Source organism: Carassius carassius, chromosome 32 (genome assembly GCF_963082965.1).
Source record: "Carassius carassius chromosome 32, fCarCar2.1, whole genome shotgun sequence".
Classification (NCBI taxonomy): domain Eukaryota; kingdom Metazoa; phylum Chordata; class Actinopteri; order Cypriniformes; family Cyprinidae; genus Carassius; species Carassius carassius.
Window position 1 is genome coordinate 6,789,430 of NC_081786.1, and position 20,555 is coordinate 6,809,984.

Below are 20,555 nucleotides of genomic sequence, written 5' to 3' on the forward strand. Positions count from 1 at the left end.
TGATGGGGAAAAAACCGTGTAAGTTTCATGAACTATGACTGAACACCGAGCTTATTTTATTTGCGATAGCCTATGTGAAAATCCTATTGGCTTTTTGTCGAGGGAACCAGTGTGATGCCAACAGCCGATCCGCCTACAAAGTGACGTCACAGCTCCCCCACTCTGTACGATTTGCTACCCAACTCCATTCTCTATTTTTGTGCTTCCTTGTGCTGCCAAGCCCCTGACGTAATGCTCCGTGTTAATTATTAGCATGTGGGAAGCGATGCCGAGACTCTCCTCTGCTGCTTAAACAAGAGCGACTGACTGCGGGGAGAAAAACCTCTTTATAATGGCCAAACACACTGACCCAGAGTGAAGGGGCACCGCTCCCCGTCCCGTCCTGTCCTGCGACCAGCTCCAATGCAACTGCGCCTTTAGGTGAGTGACTTCTGAGCATTTTAAGCCTTTACAGTACAAACCTGGGTTGCAACATCTCTTGTCCTAGCTTTTTTTGCCACACCAGTAGTTTTCTATGGGAACTCCGAGTATGAAAAACGGTTACGTTAATCACTAGGCGTCTGTTTTATTAAAAGTTTTGGGTTGTTTATTAACTATAACTCTTGAACGGGACATTTCGATTAATTTAGGCAGGGTAACATTAACGTTAACCTACCAAACCGCTGATTTAGAGTGAGGAATTGCTTCATATTGAAGGGTTGTGGAAATGAAGACTGAATAGTGTGTGCTGACTGACAGTAGGGACAGTCGTGCAACAATTTTTTGGGAATGTTCTGGACAGTCTACGATTTCGCTCGGATATTATATGAGACGATAAGCCTTTTTCACACTTCCGGGTTTTGTGTTTCCGGTGCTCACCAACGCCGGGTAAACTTACTTCCGGTGACAACAACAATGGCCGAGACCAAGAATAGGTGTTGCTGTAGCGTCCCTCAGTGCAGCAATTCTAAGCAAAAACAACCTTATTTGAGTTTTCACGGGTTTCCAATGAACGAAGACCAAAAAAAGAAATGGGTCATCGCTATTAGACGGGATGAAGGGTCTACGTTCGTCATTCGGAGAGGCAGCACGTATGTCTGCAGTCAGCATTTTACCGCTGACGACTACATTCCAGGAAGTTCGCGGCTAAAAGTCGGTGCCATTCCCAGTCGTTTCCCTTGGAATAATTTCTATGTACTCCCTCAAAGACTATCAGCTTTTGAGAGATCTGCCGTTCGACTTGGCGCGGATGTACGTGTTCAGGAGCAGCCGGTGGTCACAGAAGATGCATCCAATGAATCCAGTCATATTGAGGAACATGACTACGCGGCACGCCCACCTGCTGGTAAGCACTAATGTTGACTTTTGCTTGTGTATTTCGGTGATAACAGTGTAGACTGTGTGTGTGTATATATATATATATATATATATATATATATATATATATATATATATACACACACACACACACACATACATATATATATATGTATGTGTGTGTGTGTGTATATATATATACGTGTGTATACATACACGCACACATGTATGTATATATATATATATATATATATATATATATATATATATACACACACACAGTCGGGTAGCTGCTGGACTGAAGGAACAAGTAATCGCCGACATTTTCGGGGTAAGCGTGGCCACAGTGAGCAGGGCCATTATCACCTGGGCTAACTACCTGTTCTTTGTGTTGGGTTCAGTACCTATTTGGATGTCCAGGCAACAAATATGCTTCTCCATGCCAAATAAGTACAGTTTGTTCTGTCCAAACCTGCGAGTCATCCTGGATTGCACAGAAATCCGCTGTGAGAGCCCCACATCTCTGACACTCCACTCAGAGATCTTCTCCAGCTACAAGAGCACTACAACATTTAAAGGTCTGGTTGGAGTAGCTCCGTGTGGTGCAATGACTTTCATCTCCCAGCTTTACACAGGTTCAATCTCCGACAAAGAGATCACAAAGAAGTCCGGCATTTTGGACCTGCTTGAACCTGGAGATGAGGTCATGGCAGACAAGGGGTTCACAATCGAGGATATGCTCTCCAGTGTTAGTGCTAGACTGATCATTCCACCTTTCAAACGTGCTAAGCAGTTCAGCAAACAGGACTGTGAAAAAACACAGGCCATTGCATGCCTCAGAATTCTGGTGGAAAGGGTCATTCGAAGGGTCAAGGAAAACCACATTTGGGATTCTGTTGTGCCACTCACCTTGTCAGGAAGCATCAATCAGATCTGGCATAATTGCTGTTTTATGATTAATTACCAGGGACCAATGTTTCTTGAGGATATATGTATAATATAATAAATATGAGATATTTACACTGAGGTTAATTTTTACAATAGTAGTGATACTTTAAATGTTTAATGGTAACATAATTAAATAAATTGTTTTTATTTTTTTACTTTGTACTGTAACATTTGATCAAATGTATATTGTCATTGTTTATACTAAGTTTCCTGAAAATAATTTGACAGACACAATGAAATAGTTGACAACAAAATGCTTTTTTTAATAAGAATTCATTAAAAACAAATGTCAACTCAGTTCTGTTGTTCATTTTTATTCACACAATATAAATACATATAGAATTAGTAAATGTGTATGCATACATATAATCACATATATTACACAAGATCAAATTAAAAAGATAAGCATGTATTCACCATTCTGTACATAAATGTGGGTATATATACCATTATAAGAATAAATCCAAAGGTCAGAAAATGAACAGAAACTGTCCTGTTCATAACACTGAAAGATACACATTCATATAAACACTATAATAGTACATGTCTAGCTTGTCTTTCATTGATGCTATGAAGGCATCATCTCGCCAGATCCTCTGTATTGTGAAATCTGATTTTGTGTCAGTCACAAAGTCACACCACTGTAGACCAGTCACTGCAAGCTGGCCTTGAACCTGCCAGTAGTACTTGTGGGTCTCTTTAAGTTTGGCTTGTCCTCTTTGTAGTTTCATAAATGGAACCTGGGCAATGTTATCAGCAGATGTGCTTTTTACCTCCACTAGGCCAAATTGGAATGTTTCAGATGGATCATACACTCGTCCATCTGGACTGGCTCCTAGATGTGGTGCTTCTGGATTGATAATAAAACCACACGGTAGGACACATAACACTGGCTGTCTCAGAATATTTTCTCAAAATATCTGGCTCAAGTTCGAGGCCACGTTTCATAGCACTTGTCTGCCTCGTACCCTTGATGATTCTTAGCGCTAATGACTGACCAGTTGAATCCCCCAGTACATGACAAACCTCCCTGAACCTGCTTGCAGTAACCCTTGATTGCCGCATTTGTCCCCAAGCAGTACATTTTGACTGTAGTCTTGTGGCCTCTTCAATCTGACAAGCGGAACAATGGGTAACCTTTATAGACTCCAGATGAAGTGATTGATGGTGTGTGGGCACATATTTAAAATTACAGCCAAGCTGATAGCCAAGCACAGGTAGTGGGGGGAAATTAACAACAGGAACATCTGCAGCTATAGGGGGACATTGGTATGAAAGTGGACTACCACGAGGCACAGGACCGAATTGTGAGGGGACCAACTCTATTTTTGACATGCCCTCTAGTATGTGTGCCAGCAAAGGCCGGGGATGGATCTGACTCAGTTTTGTACCAGAAGCCAAGACATCTGGATCTGGAAGGGGACCTAAAGAAATTAATACAAACTATTAGTCTTGAACACATTAAGTTGTAGCTGAGTACACGTGTACTCATACAGTGTTGTGTATTACCTGTGTAAGCCCTGTATAGGGTAGACTTGATTCCAGTCTTCCCAACTGACTTTGGCTTCAGGACAACAAGTTCACTCACTGCTTCTGGATGGACTCCCTTAGTATAAAACAAACAAATGCAGTGTTAAAGTATTCTGGAAACACTTCATAATAAGGTTATATAATATATTGACATTAGTTTATGCATTTATGCACTATGAAATAATAATGAGTAATAACAGTTAACAGATTGTATTAATCTTGGGTGATGTTTATTTATACCTTTGTTACTTAATTTGCACTCTTGTGCATTATTAGTCCATAATGCTTTGATGTTAACATGTACTTACTTGTTTGTTTGAGTTGATACTATAGTGTTCTTACCAATTGCAGAAAAGGAAAAATACATGCCTGTGTTCTTGGACGATGCCATCTCTGTGGTTCACTCGTGCAGGCCAGTGGTGGTGGGACAGACTGCAAATTCAGCTGCACATAGTGGGCCGTCTGATACAAAAGTGCTGTCAGATGGTTGCACAACCCTTTACCAGCTGCACAGCTGCACATATAGGCAGAAATACAAACAACCTCTTCTGTCTCCAATGAAACCTGTTTGAGAAGACGATAGTTTAGCTAATTATTTGTAATTTTATGCTGTGAGTTACATTAAAGGGATAATTCACTTCAAAATGTAAATTAATACTGAAAAAGTTTCTGTTGCCCTCATAGTATTTGTTGCCATATTTGTCAACACCCACTAAGTGCTCCTGCCGACTTCCATAGTAGGAAAGAAAAAATACTATGGAAGTCAATGGGACCAGTAAACTGTTTAGTTACTGACATTCTTCAAAATATCTTCCTTTGTGTTCAGCAGAAGAAATAAATTCATACAGGTTTGAAACAACTTGAGGGTGAGTATTGTACCGTTATATGATGACAGAATTTTCATTTTGAAGTGAACTATCCCTTTAAGTGCTGTTAATTGAAATCTGCAAACAGCAGCAAAAGCAAGAAATACAGCTGTAGTCTGCAACCGCAGAAGCAATGAAATAGACATAACTAAAAACCAACAAAGAAAACCTTAAGACAGGTGAAACTAAAATAAAGGGAAATAAAAATAGAAATACTGCAACCGCAGTAACTTGATATCAGAACGATCTGACTAACTCATATAAGCCAACAGGCATATTATAACCTCAAGTGTGTGGGGCTCCTCATTTTTCCTCATAGATCGATAACACCTAGCTCTCACTACCACCATGCGATCAACAACATTAGAGACTGAACACATAAAAATGGTTAGCAATTCATAGCTTCGTAATGTTGCAAGTGCTAACGCCAGAGATAGTTGTCAACTTACCTTGATACTTGTGAATAAATTCCTCAACGAAGAATTTATAGCCCTTGCTCAGCCTTGTTTCTTTAACTGTTGAGTGCCGTCCAACAATTCTGTCTACATCCTCAAATCTGAGTCGAGGCAGTGTCGAGAGAGAAGTTGTGAAATACCGCTCCATTTTCAAAACACGTAGTATCAGCTCTGGCGGAAATCCGTTTACCCGGCGTGACGTAGTTTCCGGTTGCATGTGAAAAAGGCGAATCGCTTGAGTGCCGCGTGTATGGACGCGAATAGAAACTAAAAGCCAGGGTTTATTTTTATTTGTTCACATCTGATGCTTTTGGAGGTAAGTGTATATTTAGGTGACCCTACCGGACTCAGAGTTGCATTAGTCCTGCGGAGTTCCCGGTTATTAGTTCATCTGCGAATAACGTCAGCGCGCGCTTTTAATAGAAGATCACTCAATAATTTTTACGCATTTTTACGAATTCCTTAATGTCCGACAAACTTTTTTGATTCATCTCATCTCAGAACTGAGAATCCGTTTCAGAAAAAGGTTCAGTTCACGGATTCATTCCGCACGAGTCATCGTTACACCAGTAGGTGGCGATAAGTGCAATTTATTTATTTGCAAAAATCGGATTTCATTTCTTTGGGTTCAGATTTGCACAAAAATCGGCTTTTTTGTGTAATTGAATAATTGAATCGCTCAAGCTCGAAACATTGTCTACACCGCTAACATCGTCAGTTTGATGTCCGTATTATATCAAAATCTGATTGTTTACGCTACTATTCTTTAGTGCATCTTACTAGTCTTAGCATAACCAATTATTCGGTAGGATATACGTTAGACTAATTTTTTTTTATATTCTTTAGTTAAAATATGAGATGCAAGATTCACTATTAAGATTAGTTGATCATTCCTGAATGAGATGTGCTCATTCAGTTCCTAACTAGATGCCCTTTTTCATTTAGTTAATAAACTAAAGCAATTTGCTCGTACTATAGTCAGTTAGTGAACTATGAGTCAGTGCCTAGAAATGGATACCTATTATTATTATTATCTCTTAAACTATTCGTTCAAATCACTGATTCATTCACGAGTTGTTTCACAGACTGAGACCATGATATGTGCCAACTCATTGTAAATGGTTAACCTGTTCGTGTTTCTTTGAAGAAATATCACATACTTGTCGTTTTCATCTGGAAGACTCGAGCTGCAGGCTTGTGGCGCCTTTCCAAAAGCTTCTGAAACCAGCAATGGGATTCCAAATATGTAGATAATACAGCTGATAGTCTACTAGCTGGTTGTCTAATAGCTAGTGGACTGCTAGCTGGCCAAACCAGCCTAAGCTAGTCCGCCTGTTTTTTGGAACTGGTTGAACAGCTTTAAGACCTACCTGGACCATAAACCAGCTTCCAAAACACGATTGCCAGCTTTAAGATGGAATTTCCACCAGTGCTTCACATTTTGTGTTTGTATATCTTTTAAAATATGGACTGTATAATCACTACTCCTTACTTTCACAGAAAGAAAATGTTCTCTTTGGAAAATGCCATCAAGACTAAAGCTGGACAGTCACTGTATGCTGGAGGAAAGCTGAGGAAAGTTTTGTAAGCCCCAAGTGGTCAGAGGGTTGGAGAGCTTCAAACAGGGATTGCCTACCGCCAAGCCTAACTCCAAAACACAAGAACAAAGATGCAATACATTGGTACCCACTAGCAAATAACATCTCAAAAGGCTGTTTTCTGTCAAACCTCAAGTAAAGGTGAAAGCAAGTGTGTTTTTGGATACGTCTGAGTGGTGAGTCTCTATTGAGCTGCAAAGCATCGCCATTGGGTCGTGGCCATCGCTCTCTCTCCCTCTCAACGAACCCAAGTCTTGGTACCGTGAGCCTGGCCATCAGATCATGATGTTTCGTGACCAGGTGGGAGTCCTCGCCGGCTGGTTTAAGGGATGGAACGAGTGCGAACAGACTGTGGCGTTACTGTCGCTCCTCAAGCGGGTCAGTCGGACCCAAGCACGCTTCCTTCAGCTCTGTCTGGAGCATTCCTTGGCTGACTGCACTGAGCTGCATGTTCTGGAAAGGGAGGCCAATAATCCAGGTCAGTACAGAGACTACCACCTTTTCTGACAGTACTAACCAAATGCGAGCAGGTGAATTTGAGGTGTGCCCAGAACAGGTGCAATTAGCTTTTTTTGGTTCATGAATAGGTGTCTGGGTGTGTTCAGTTTACCCATAAGTTACTTCAATGTTAATTTGCTGTGAAATAGAGATTTACTCTGACCCCCATCTGTATGTAATGTTGAATCCAAAGTGTTGGTCTAAATTTGAGGGAGCACTTCAATGTGGGCGTGTGACCATGGAAACGAATAAAGAAGAAGCCCATTCATTTATGCACGGGAATAAACAACCAACATGCTGAGTGCCTGTGGATATTTCATACATGAAGATAAATGTACAGTAAGAAAAAACTATTGCATATTTTGTTCTTGCACATATACACCGTTTAAAACCGAACATGGGATTCCCATCAGAGTTTATAGTGGGCTGGGACTCATAAAGAGCCTCCTTGTCTTGCAGTGGTGTGTATTGTGTTTTTTATGAGGGATTTTAGTGCAGCTCTTTCATTGTTGTTCTAAAACTTCAAGATGAGGACATCAAAGAAGAACTCGTGAAGTTTTTAAAGTGCTCCTCACCCTGGTGTGTCCACTGACATTAAAACCAGCTGACAGGGTGAACCCCAAGTGAAACTCTTCTGCGTGGTGTATTTCTGTTGTCGGACTCGTATGTTGTTTCTCTGAGTTACTGGTTTGTTATTGCAGATGGTGGATTTGCATGCTTCTGTGTGGTGGTGACCTTTTAAATGAATCCACTGGAAATGTGTGTGTGTCTGTCTGTGAATGCTTACCTGTGCGATTCACCTGGGGCTGTATTTCGCAGTTATGCATGTCAGCCAGAGCAATGTCAGCTTCCAATTACTCACCAGACAGCAGGGATGCTTTGGTTAATCAGCATATTTTCTTTCATTCATGGACACATCTGGTTTAGCCTGGACCCTCAGTAAGGATCTCAAACTGAACTCACTTAAGGAGTTTTAGTTGTTGTTTTCCCATGTGAAGGTTGTGTTTTGACTTGTTTAGCTCATAAAACTTGTAATCGATCTTACACTGATATTTTACACAGTTTTAAATTATTTTGACTTTGGTGTGGTTTTGTATTTGAAGCCAGTTGAGGGCTTTCTAGGAATGTTTAAGGCTGTTAGGTGATTTTTTTATATATATATAAAATACTGTAATGTAATAATATACTGTAACATAATGTAATTAAGTTGACAGGTTAGCAGAATGACTGCTTCTGTACAAATTTAAATGGGTCATTTATTATTAACCTATTTTATCTATTTACTATGCAGAAATATAAAATATAGTATTTCTAAATAATATAGTAAGTATATCAAATAATCATATGTTTGTTTATATATGATCTTTTATTTATTTTATTTTTTACATTAAATTTTACGTTATAAAAGTTGTGGAAATAACACAACAGAAAATGTAGATAGATTAGCTTTGTTAGAAAATGCAGCATTTTTTTAATTATCGCTATTGACAGTCCCAATATAATTCAATTCAAGTTTATTTATATTGCGCTTTTCACAATGCTAATCGTTGCAAAGCAGCTTCACAGAAAATTAAAGTCTGTAGTACATTATATTTCTTAATAGCTTATTAGTTGATCTCATGTTGATGTCCAAATGGCAGAAATGCATGGTAAAAATCAAACAATTAATGTCATGTATCAAACAGACGGTGAACACTATTAACGGCAATGATTATATGTTGTGATCAAACTTATAGCACTGTATATAATATAGCATAACTTCTAATATATTTTAAATATATTTCTAATATTTTGTACAGCTATAATTATTTGTCATTTGCCAATTCTTTGTTTTAATTTCTCATATTAACAGTAATTACTGTCTTTTGTTAATTTATGTATATATAAACAAATTTCTTTTTCTCTCTCTCTCTGCAATATAGTAGTTACTTTACAGTTAATTTAGATCTTAAATATTTCATTATATTACTATTATACATATATAAGTTGAATGAGGGGTAAGAGGTTACTTGTCTGAATGAATTAATTTCAACTCAGCATGTCAGATTGAAAAATATTTTAGAATGACTAGTCGCATCTATCTTCTGAAATCAAAGACCCTTTTTATTTTGAAACCAGTAAACGACCACATAAAGACATTCCCATTCATTAAAATGGTGCATACGGAGTTAACTCGCAGCTGGAAGTTGAGTGGAAAGATGCAACTATTTGGAAAGAACCGCGCCAATGAGAGGAATCCACAATGACCTACTTAGTTATTTCCCTCTGTGAAGGAGCTGCCTTGTTCCCCTGACCCAAATGATGCAGCTTATTTGCCTCTCATCTCAGCATCATGCACTGTTACAAAATGCATGTGTGTGATTTGCATTTGACTCACAGGTGGTATTGTGTATATCGTATTCAGTTTCGTTGTCTCTAATAAGGCTATTTTTTGCTTTGGTAGAGTTCACATTTCCTCAGTGCTGCTTTCATCTAGTTATATAAGTCTTAACAACCATTGGTGCAGTGGTTTAATTTGGCATCTGTGTGATTGATTTTGAATCTATAAAGACTGTGAATCCAAAACACACACAAGGTTACACAATCCTAACTTAGGTTTTGTTGTTGTTTTGAATTTTTCAACCGTTCCATCCAGCATGGACAGTCAGATAAAACAGAGAGTGTCTGTGTGTCTATGTGCGTAAATGGGAGAGGGTATATGTTTGTCGGAATATTATTCCTGTCTGAGCTGGTGTTTAACCCTTGGCCCTTTTTCCGCCCCTCCACCTCACAGCCCAGAGGCAGAGTCCGGACAGGAGGGGCACTGTTGTTATGAATGACTGACTTCATACCTCTGTGTGTGCATGGGTGTGTGTCCATCTGTGTGTGTTTGAGATGATGAAGGCTCTCGGAGTTGTTTTTCCAACATGGAGGCCTCTGTTTAAGATGCACGGAAATGTACCTTCAGAAATGTCATAAACACCCATATATATCTAAACCGAACCAGCAACGCTGAACCGATGCTCCCTGTTGTGACAGTATTTTTTAATTCTTCTCCCTCAGTCATACAGTAAGTTTAATGTCAAACTGTACAACTATAGTGTATAGTGTAAGAAAGCTCATTTTAAATGTACTTAATATACCCAAATTATTTCCCTTTTCTAATTTTTTTTTATGTCTAATGCAGGTTCTCTTCAAAGGAAAGAAGCAATATTATAAGTTGTAGAAATCACTCACACAACAGAAATTTGGCATTTTGTAAATTCAGTTTTTAAGTTATCAAGCAGTTGTATTATACTTGTATAATTTATTTATAATATATACTATATGATATTAAATATGTAATGTGTGCATCCACATACAATTTAACTAAACCAGCTTTTTCTTGTGTATACTGTAAGTTTATTTGTAAGGGTTTTTGAAAGTTGTAAAACCAATTATGCCAAACAATTTGGTATATATCATAGATGAATATTAAGACTGCAAATGATAACTTAAAATATTTAATTGAAATATTTGAAATATATATAAATTTATTTTTAACATAGTAAAGGTGTTTACATATTGTTTTTCTGTTGTGTGTGGCATTTCCACTTTTTTAATTTTACATATTTTTTTTTCTCCCTTCATTAAGAGAAGAACTGAATGCAGTAAAACTGGGGGGCTTCTTAAATTAGTGAGGGTGCTCTAGCTTTAATGCACATCTGTTTTGGTCTTTTATCACGATGTCATTCATTGCTATTTCGAGAGTGAATCTCACATTTATATTGCTGTAAAATTGTTGTCAATTATTTCAGTTTATCGCAGTCTCAGAAACTTCTGTTATAATCAATGAATCACTATTTACAGTTCATTATGTGTACACGTTGTTATATTGAGAGGATTCGCAAGCTTGCACAACTTAGCAATGAACAAAACACTTGTTTTGGGCTGGCTGTGAGTGGATTCTTAAACACCTCTAATAGGCCATTGAATTAAAAAAATTAACAGATAGGCCTATATCTGGGATTGGCTGCAATGCTCAACACTGCAAAAACGCATTGTAAATAGAAACCTTTGATGTTCTCCTGACTGCAAACACAAATATGCACCAGAGTGTTTGCCAATCTGTTTTGCCAGTACCCTATTTTACAGCTGCATCTGAGGGTGCTCTTGCTTTCGATTGATGCTGCTTAGCACCCATGTAGAACTGGGCTGGTAATTAGGCTACATTAAGAAGTCAATTTCCATTTTGAATGATGCAAGTCTGATTATGAGGTTTGTGTGCTTCACTGCAGTGTAGAGTTCACTGCTTTCATCCACTGGCCTTGAGACACACCTCCCCTAGTGACCAGTGTCCAGACCCTTGTCCTCTCCAGCCGGTTTGTTTTTTCCCTCTTCTGCGTTTCATAGAAACGTCACTGAGCTGTTTGGAACAGAAAGAGTGCTTGTTTCTGGTTTGGGTGTCGAACTGTTACATCGCACCCACGCATGAGCAAACAGTTTATTTCTGGCCCTCGCTGTGTTCCGTGAACTCATGCACAACCCCAGGGACAGCCATGGAGAACCTGCCAAATATATTCCTTTTGCTCTTAATAAAAACTCGACTTTTTTTACTGCGTCAGCCCTTTCTGAAAGCATCAGATGAGTGGAGTCAGTCTGAAAGGCCTTTTCTTGTCTTCTCTGTTGGCTTGGCCATTTTACAGTAACAGCACTTGAGTAGAACAACTGTCCAGTGGTGACATTAATAGGTAGGACTTGCAGAACATCTGGAGAACTTCGTGTGAGCTGATGCTCTGTCCATCATAGGATATATATAACATAAAGGGTACAAGGGCAGTTTTCATGTAAGTTCTCCTGCACCGCAAGGCTACTAGCCTGTTCGTAGTCAATAATACTCCCAGTATGATGAATATCAGTGGTTTTAAGTTCTCAGCTGTGAGTTGTTGTTCAAGCCCTGCAGGTAAAATTGAACCATCATTCACCTTGAATTAAATATAACCACAGATGGTGCTAGGAGGAAGTTTCCTGTGATAAGTGGACAAAATCACCAATATCATCTGTCTTACATTGTTTCTTTGGAGTGTTTTTCCCCTTACAAAGTTGTCTTCTTAGCCATTCCTGCACTTGTTTATCTCCAGACCTGAAGACCCTCTTCTTCTTGTCCAGCAAGTCTTTTTTTTGCCTGCGGTGAATTCATGGCTTGTTTTTAGTGAAACACAGTGTGCTTAAAGCAATTGTTCACCCAAAAATGAAAATTCAGAAATTAAAAAGTTATTAATTAAAAAGTTATTAATTTCTACCCTCATGATGTTTTAGAGCCACAAGTGTTTTGTTTATCATAAAACTATAAATGTTAGATATTTTTAATGAAACTTTGAAAGAATTTCCATTTTAAGTTAATTCCAAAAAGTAACTGAAATGAATTTTAATTTTTAGGTGAAGTGATTCTCAGCTTACAAATTTTGGCAGTAATAGATTTTTTTTTTCATTTGTTTTAAGTAATAAAATGATTTTTAGATTAATTGAAATACGTTTGAGGCTTTACAGAGTCCTAGTGGTGTCAGTTAATCATGATACACAATTTAAACCACTTATAACCTAAATAAATATAGAAATATTCCTGTTCATAATATAACATACATTTAATTTATAATCAGTAAACTGAAATATACACTTTTTATAGCCTATAGATTATTTAATCCTGTACCTCTTGACCAACCTCAATTAATTATTAAATATTCATAAATACTTTTGACCCAACCTTTACCATCCATCAACTGACGGTCTCCATCTTCTCACTTTGTCACTTAAATGGCAAAAATACACACTTTTATTAGCTTTAAATTAAATATTTAAAAACATAAAATATTAATGTTTTGTTGTATACAGAAGCCTAATATATATTAGGCTATATCAAAATTCAAGGTCTGTGTAGTGTAATCAGCATTAGCATTGGCCTCTCAGACACACTTTACATTTGTTTCCCACTCAAGTAAAGTTGTTGAAACCCTTTGTTCAGGTGTCTTAGAAAAATGTTGAGCTTGGATGACATCACCATTTGAGTCAGTCTGGGTGATAACTTACTCATCACCTCTTTCTCATCTTAATGAATGGCAAAATATGCTCATATCAGCGAAAAGGAATGGATGACATGCAGGTACTTGAAAGGCATAAGATATATCACCCTTTCTCCCTACTGAGTAATATTTGCTTTCCTGAGTAACATCCCTGAATAAGACTTTCCTGTGAACTACTTCGAAATAACTTAGTCCAAAAAAAAAAAATATATATATATATATATATATAAATATTATTATTTTAAATTACTTTTCTATAAAAAAAGGTATATTGTGGAACTGTTCAAAAGTTCAGGGATAGATTTTTGTATGTTTTTAAAAGAAGTCTCTAATGCTTACCAAGACTTTGATCACAATACAGTAAAATAAAATTTTCACATTTAAAATGATCTGTTTTCTATTTTAATAAGTTTTATAATTGTAATATATACCTGGGATGGCAAAGCTATATTTTCAGCATCAATACTTCAGTCTTCAATGTCACATGATCCTTCAGAAATCATTCTTATATGTTGATGTGGTGCTCAAGAAACATTTCTTACCACTATCAATGTTGAAAGCAGTTGTGCTGCTTAAGAGTTTTGTGGAAAAAATAACTTATTTTCAGGATACTTTGATGAACAGAAAGTTCCAAAATTGAAACTTGAAATCTTTTGTAACTTTATTAACGTCCTTACTGTCACTTTTAAATAATTTAATGCATATTTGCGAACTAAAGTATAAATTTCTCCTCTCCACAGCCTCATGCTCATGGTTTCATGGTCTCTCTCGCCGTCAGACCGGTTCTATAGATCACGCCATACGAGGGGTGAGCTGTCAGTGCACGCTTGACTTCAGCTCAGAACAATGCAACAGAAGACACACTCGCTCTTCACATACCCAACAATTCTGTTTGCTTTACTGTCATGAGTGTGTCTCTCTGCCGAGGCTGGTGTCGTGTCTCTTTGCAGCTACTGTTTAGTATGCGTTATTCTGCAGCTGGTAAATGCATAGGGCAGCCAGCTGCATCATGGTGCCACAATGCAGGACTTTGTTCAAAAGTGCTGATTGTGCTTTTAAGAGGTCAGGCTGAGATTTTCCCCCTCCCACAAGTTCGCTCAGCTCCCTCTCCAGACAGTCATGGAGCAGAAGTGGGTTTGTATTTAAGTATGAGGATGTGTTTCTTTCACTTGCCCTAAATGGGACCTTTTTTCACGGATCGGCCCTTATTTTTGTGCAATTATATAACCTCCGCAAAGGAATCTCTGCTCTCTCTCCTCCAGGTACGGAAATAAAGATTTCTTTTTCAAATAGGAAAATAATGATCAGTGAATGAAGAGGGGGTTCAAGTAGCACAGGGGCCCAGACATTTCCTTAAATAGAGCTCTCTGCGCTCAAATCCGCAGACTTGAGGCTCACATTCCAGGAATAGCTCCGGCTGTGACATACTGCGCCATTTGAACACACACACAACCCTTGGAACGTCCACAGGTAGACTAAATTTCCACTCCATTCCAGCACATCTTTTACAGCTGTTACGGTCGTCAGGTTACAATGGCACTTCCTGCCCAATGTTGTCTTGTCTGGAGGGCATGAGTGGAGCAGGTTTTTGGGGTCAAAGTCTGAGGCCTCAAGAGTTTCCTCACTAACTGCTGATGAGGTGTAATATCAGCAAAACCATCCATCATATCCAAACAAAAATACAATGACTAGGCTGTTCATTATTGTAATTATGGAGGAATCGTTCAACATTGTCGACATATTTTTGCAGTTGTTGTTTCAGAGATTATCACAGCTAAATCAAATTACTGGAATGTTTCTTTTTTCGGGATCAGGCCAAACCTGTTTTTGCATTACGGTGCATTTGGGTCAGGATGGAAGCGGCGGAGCTCATTTGCACAGGTTGAAAGCTCATCTGGGCTTTCATCTAAACACGGTGGAGATCAGATAGAGAAAACACTTTGGGGTCAGTCTTGAATGGGTTCACATGTGGGCTGTGACGAGCTTCCTGCCTTTGAGAGCGAGAGCTCATCATCCGTACCGAACAATAGACACACGCACAGATGACTCGGAGCCACAGTGACTGCTGTGTCTACTGACAGAGGCAGGTGTTTCCCACTTGGTTGTCTGTCCAGCTGAACTCAATGGATAGTTAGCCTGCACTGCTATTTCCAACATCGAACAGGATTAGCGGCCATAAATATCACTGGCTTGAAGGAATAGAGGAAGAAAGTGTACGATTGAGCACAGACAAACTCTCAGCACAAAGCGCTTGCCAAGCCAGAATTAGAACTGTCGGCCTCATTCTCTAATTTCTACAGCAGACGTAACATTTTGTGATTGTGTGTGAAAAGGAACTGAGGAGGCAGATGAGCTGAGGCTGCATGCGTAAGCCTCTGGGTAATTAATTCAGCTGACCGAGGGCAACTCAGTCTGTGTAGGAGTCAGAAGGTCAGGGCCTTCGAGACAGACAGAGGCCGACAATCAAACCCAGTTTCAACCAAAACGGTGCTTGTGCCAGAGTTGGTACTGTGGCAAACCTCCACAGATTTAAATGGCCTGAGAGCCGATGACGTAACTGTCTGTTACAACATAACATGCCCACAAACAAACATGCTGTGTCATGGTCTTTGTCTGTTTATTTCCAGTTTTGAAAATGTAAAATCCCATCTTGAGGCACCTTCTTTTAATTAATTTCATGAACATCTTTAAATTATTTAAAACGATTAATATTAATCAGTTTATATGTTGATGATTAAAATTAATTAACAAATAAAATCATATATGTATGTGTATACATTTTTTGTAAATAAAATATATCAGTGTATGTGTATACTGTACATATACACATTTTTTATATTTATTAATTATTTAACTAACTAAATATTGTACTTCATAATTAATTTCATTTATATATACTTGTGTGTGTGTGTGTGTATTATATATATAAAATAAATGTTACACTATATGTGTGCACAGTATATATATATATATATATATATATATATATACAACCCGAATTCCGGAAAAGTTGGGACGTTTTTTAAATTTTAATAAAATGAAACTAAAAGACTTTCAAATCACATGAGCCAATATTTTATTCACAATAGAACATAGATAACATAGCAAATGTTTAAACTGAGAAAGTTTACAATTTTATGAACAAAATGAGCTCATTTCAATTTTGATTTCTGCTACAGGTCTCAAAATAGTTGGGACGGGGCATGTTTACCATGGTGTAGCATCTCCTTTTCTTTTCAAAACAGTTTGAAGACGTCTGGGCATTGAGGCTATGAGTTGCTGGAGTTTTGCTGTTGGAATTTGGTCCCATTCTTGCCTTATATAGATTTCCAGCTGCTGAAGAGTTCGTGGTCGTCTTTGACGTATTTTTCGTTTAATGATGCGCCAAATGTTCTCTATCGGTGAAAGATCTGGACTGCAGGCAGGCCAGGTTAGCACCCGGACTCTTCTAAGACGAAGCCATGCTGTTGTTATAGCTGCAGTATGTGGTTTTGCATTGTCCTGCTGAAATAAACAAGGCCTTCCCTGAAATAGACGTTGTTTGGAGGGAAGCATATGTTGCTCTAAAACCTTTATATACCTTTCAGCATTCACAGAGCCTTCCAAAACATGCAAGCTGCCCATACCGTATGCACTTATGCAACCCCATACCATCAGAGATGCTGGCTTTTGAACTGAACGCTGATAACATGCTGGAAGGTCTCCCTCCTCTTTAGCCCGGAGGACACGGCGTCCGTGATTTCCAACAAGAATGTCAAATTTGGACTCGTCTGACCATAAAACACTATTCCACTTTGAAATAGTCCATTTTAAATGAGCCTTGGCCCACAGGACACGACGGCGCTTCTGGACCATGTTCACATATGGCTTCCTTTTTGCATGATAGAGCTTTAGTTGGCATCTGCTGATGGCACAGCGGATTGTGTTTACCGACAGTGATTTCTGAAAGTATTCCTGGGCCCATTTAGTAATGTCATTGACACAATCATGCCGATGAGTGATGCAGTGTCGTCTGAGAGCCCGAAGACCACGGGCATCCAATAAAGGTCTCCGTCCTTGTCCCTTACGCACAGAGATTTCTCCAGTTTCTCTGAATCTTTTGATGATGTTATGCACTGTAGATGATGAGATTTGCAAAGCCTTTGCAATTTGACGTTGAGGAACATTGTTTTAAAAGTTTTCCACAATTTTTTTACGCAGTCTTTCACAGATTGGAGAGCCTCTGCCCATCTTTACTTCTGAGAGACTCTGCTTCTCTAAGACAAAGCTTTTATAGCTAATCATGTTACAGTCCTGATATCAATTAACTTAATTAATCACTAGAGGTTCTCCCAGCTGAATCTTTTCAAAACTGCTTGCTTTTTTAGCCATTTGTTGCCCCCGTGCCAACTTTTTTGAGACCTGTAGCAGGCATTAAATTTTAAATGAGCTAATTAAGTGGATAAAAGTGTAAAATTTCTCAGTTTAAACATTTGCTACGTTATCTATGTTCTATTGTGAATAAAATATTGGCTCATGTGATTTGAAATTCCTTTAGTTTTCATTTTATTAAAATTTAAAAAACGTCCCAACTTTTCCGGAATTCAGGTTGTATATATATATATATATATATATATATATATATATATATATATATATATATATATATATATATATATATATATATATATAATATACATTTTAATATTTTATGATAATTTAATAAATTGTATGCTTCGTAATTATTAATATTTAATTTATATAAATAAACACAAAAGCAGCATCACAAATGACGCACTATGCACTCATACACTATGTACTTACGCATTATGTACTCAACCATGTATAGTATGAATTATATAAGGTTATTTTGTCATTCCTAATCAGAGTATCATAGCCCCCCCTTCCGTATGTAATTAAAGTGGAGACAATTGAGTGCATGAAGTGTCCAACATTCCACACTTCATTTTTTTCTTTTTTTTTTTAAGAGCATCATCTGGGTAAAGTGCACTTTTTCTTTTTGGAGTTTTCAGTGTGAATGCACTACTCACACTATTTGTACTACAAAACTTCATAGAATAGTGCACAAATATGTGATTTGGGATGCAGCTTCATACATTCTTTCATTATAATTTTGTATATTCATAAATGTATATTTATTTTAATTCACATTTACAATTACATATATCATTGTTTGTGTGTATATATAACTACATATTGAATACGAAAAAAATTAATATCATTTTTTTTACATTTTATATGTTTAATGTATTAATACATTTAATATATTATAATAATAAAAAAAATTATACATGCATATCTATTATATATATGTTTGTTTATTTTTTCTTTTTGGTTAATTTACCGGTATATGTTTTTTTTTTCAGACTACACAAAACATTTTCAAAAATAATTTCTTTGATGGAAACATGGGGCAAGTTGGTTTGCTCTCAACTAGAAATAACAGAGACTATGATGCTGTATGGGCACCTTGATCTTGGGAATGGAAAGGGTTATCAGTGAATTTCTCATCTGTATGTCCTTGCCCAGCTACTGTACATGCTGAGTTTTAGTGCACTGTAAGGCCCAGACAGGGTGCCTGTGGGGTCCGGGCCTGTGTAGACCTGTAGAGACAGCCGTTGCCTGTTAAAGCTGCTCCTGAGGAAAGGTGGGACCACTAAAGTTCAACAGGGGCTTCTTAAGTTATTTCCTTCTTTCTCTTTCTCTGCCAACTAAAACGTCAGCCTCTCCAGAGCTTCACGCACGCTCCCCGTGGGTGTCATTTCAGGATACCACACGTCAATTGGGTCATTTTTTCATTCTTTCCTCAGTTACTTCTTGGAGTGTCATCTGAGGCTTTTCTCTCCGCTTCCCACTCACAGGAGTGTCTTATTCCAGACTCCTGGGAATCTTTTCAATGGGGCTCTATCCTTCACATGGGAGCGTTTCCACTGGTCATTAGGTGGAATGCTGTTTGGTTTAGCCATACGGTAATTCTCCTCTCTTTCGTTCTCTTCCCCTCCCTGTCCTTTCTCCATATCATTGATGCTCCGTATTTCTCTCCACCCACTACTCTGCTGAATGCATTAGATCTTGGGGAGCCCGTTTAAGGAAGTGTTTGCTAAAGTAGCATTGAGGGGGATGATCTCAAAAACAAGGTATGCGTCTAACCAGCGTCGTTTCGGATGCAACGCACCCCAGTCGGAAACTGTGCATTCTTCTGTTGGACCTGTGGTATGCCAGCACATTCCGCACTGCTGAGCTGGAGCAAGCAGCCAGAGGGATGGGTGGGGCATCTCTCTCTTTCTCTCTCTCTCTCGTTCTTTCTCGTCTCACTCTCTAGCCACTTTTTCCAAATAGGCCATTTTTCCTTTCCCCACTTTCCCTCCTGGAAAAATCTTCCAGACGCAAGTTCGTACTGTGTCCACAAACCGATTCCAGAGTAGTTTTTTCCCCTCATAAGTGGAAAAAAGTACAGACAGACCTAATTTTTAGACCTTCTGATGTGTTATACAGCAGGTTTGGTTCCTGTGCCTGGTGCGTATTAGTATTATTTGTGAATATGAGCTGAGGTTGTGTGTTTCCCTCATAAGCGATTTAAAAGTGGTGCATCATCGTCATAGGAGCACATTGTGTCCTTACTGTGTTGACTCAACAACTATAAAAAAGGAATTATCCCATTCTAAACCAACTCTTGCGGTGTTTGTTGTGCTAACAAGACAAATGTTGGACAATGGTTGAGCCCAGGATCACCATGGATGCAGCCACATTATGAATGTTTTTTTTTTTACAACCGTAAAAAACACTGCTTTGTTAGTGCTGTTCAAGTAATTTTAGTATCTAATCTAAAAAGTGACCTGATCAAAAGTGACCGTAAAAACATTTACACCTGTAAGGTGTCAAAAATATGAAAAATCATTATTCCTCAAAAAATATTGGGAAGCAAAACCCAGCATTGATGAATCCGGTTTTCAGCATTGATAATAATAAGAAATATTTCTGGTGCACCAAATCGGCATATTAGAATGGCTGAATTGAAAAATCGTAAAATAATGGCTGTTGAAAATTCAGCTTTGCATCCACTGGAATTTAAATTGTAGTAATATTTTAAATATGACAGTTTTTACTGTATTTTTTGTTACGCTCTAATTTTGTTTTGAGCTTTATCTTGTTAAAGCTAGTTTTAAATTATAGGTGACATGCTTTAGTCCATCTAACAGTCCTTTAAACCACATTTTCATATTTTAATTGTGCATGTAGTTTTTATGCCCTACATGGAATATTTTGTTTAATTTATCACACTGCCGAACTATTTAAAATAAGCAAAGAGGCAAAAAGCTGATGGAA

General features: G+C 38.0%; 1 protein-coding gene across 2 annotated transcripts in view; it reads left to right on the forward strand.

Annotated features, from left to right (window-relative positions):
• LOC132112524 (protein Smaug homolog 1-like) overlaps positions 1-20,555 on the forward strand; it is a 46,403-nt gene continuing 25,848 nt past the window's right edge. The window contains exons 1-2 of one of the 2 annotated variants that reach the window (XM_059520043.1): positions 1-420; positions 6,596-7,171. In XM_059520043.1, the coding sequence (XP_059376026.1) occupies positions 6,976-7,171 (196 nt within the window). In that variant the 5' untranslated portion in view covers positions 1-420; positions 6,596-6,975. The remainder of the gene's footprint in view (positions 421-6,595; positions 7,172-20,555) is intronic. The other variant, XM_059520042.1, reaches the window with a different exon arrangement.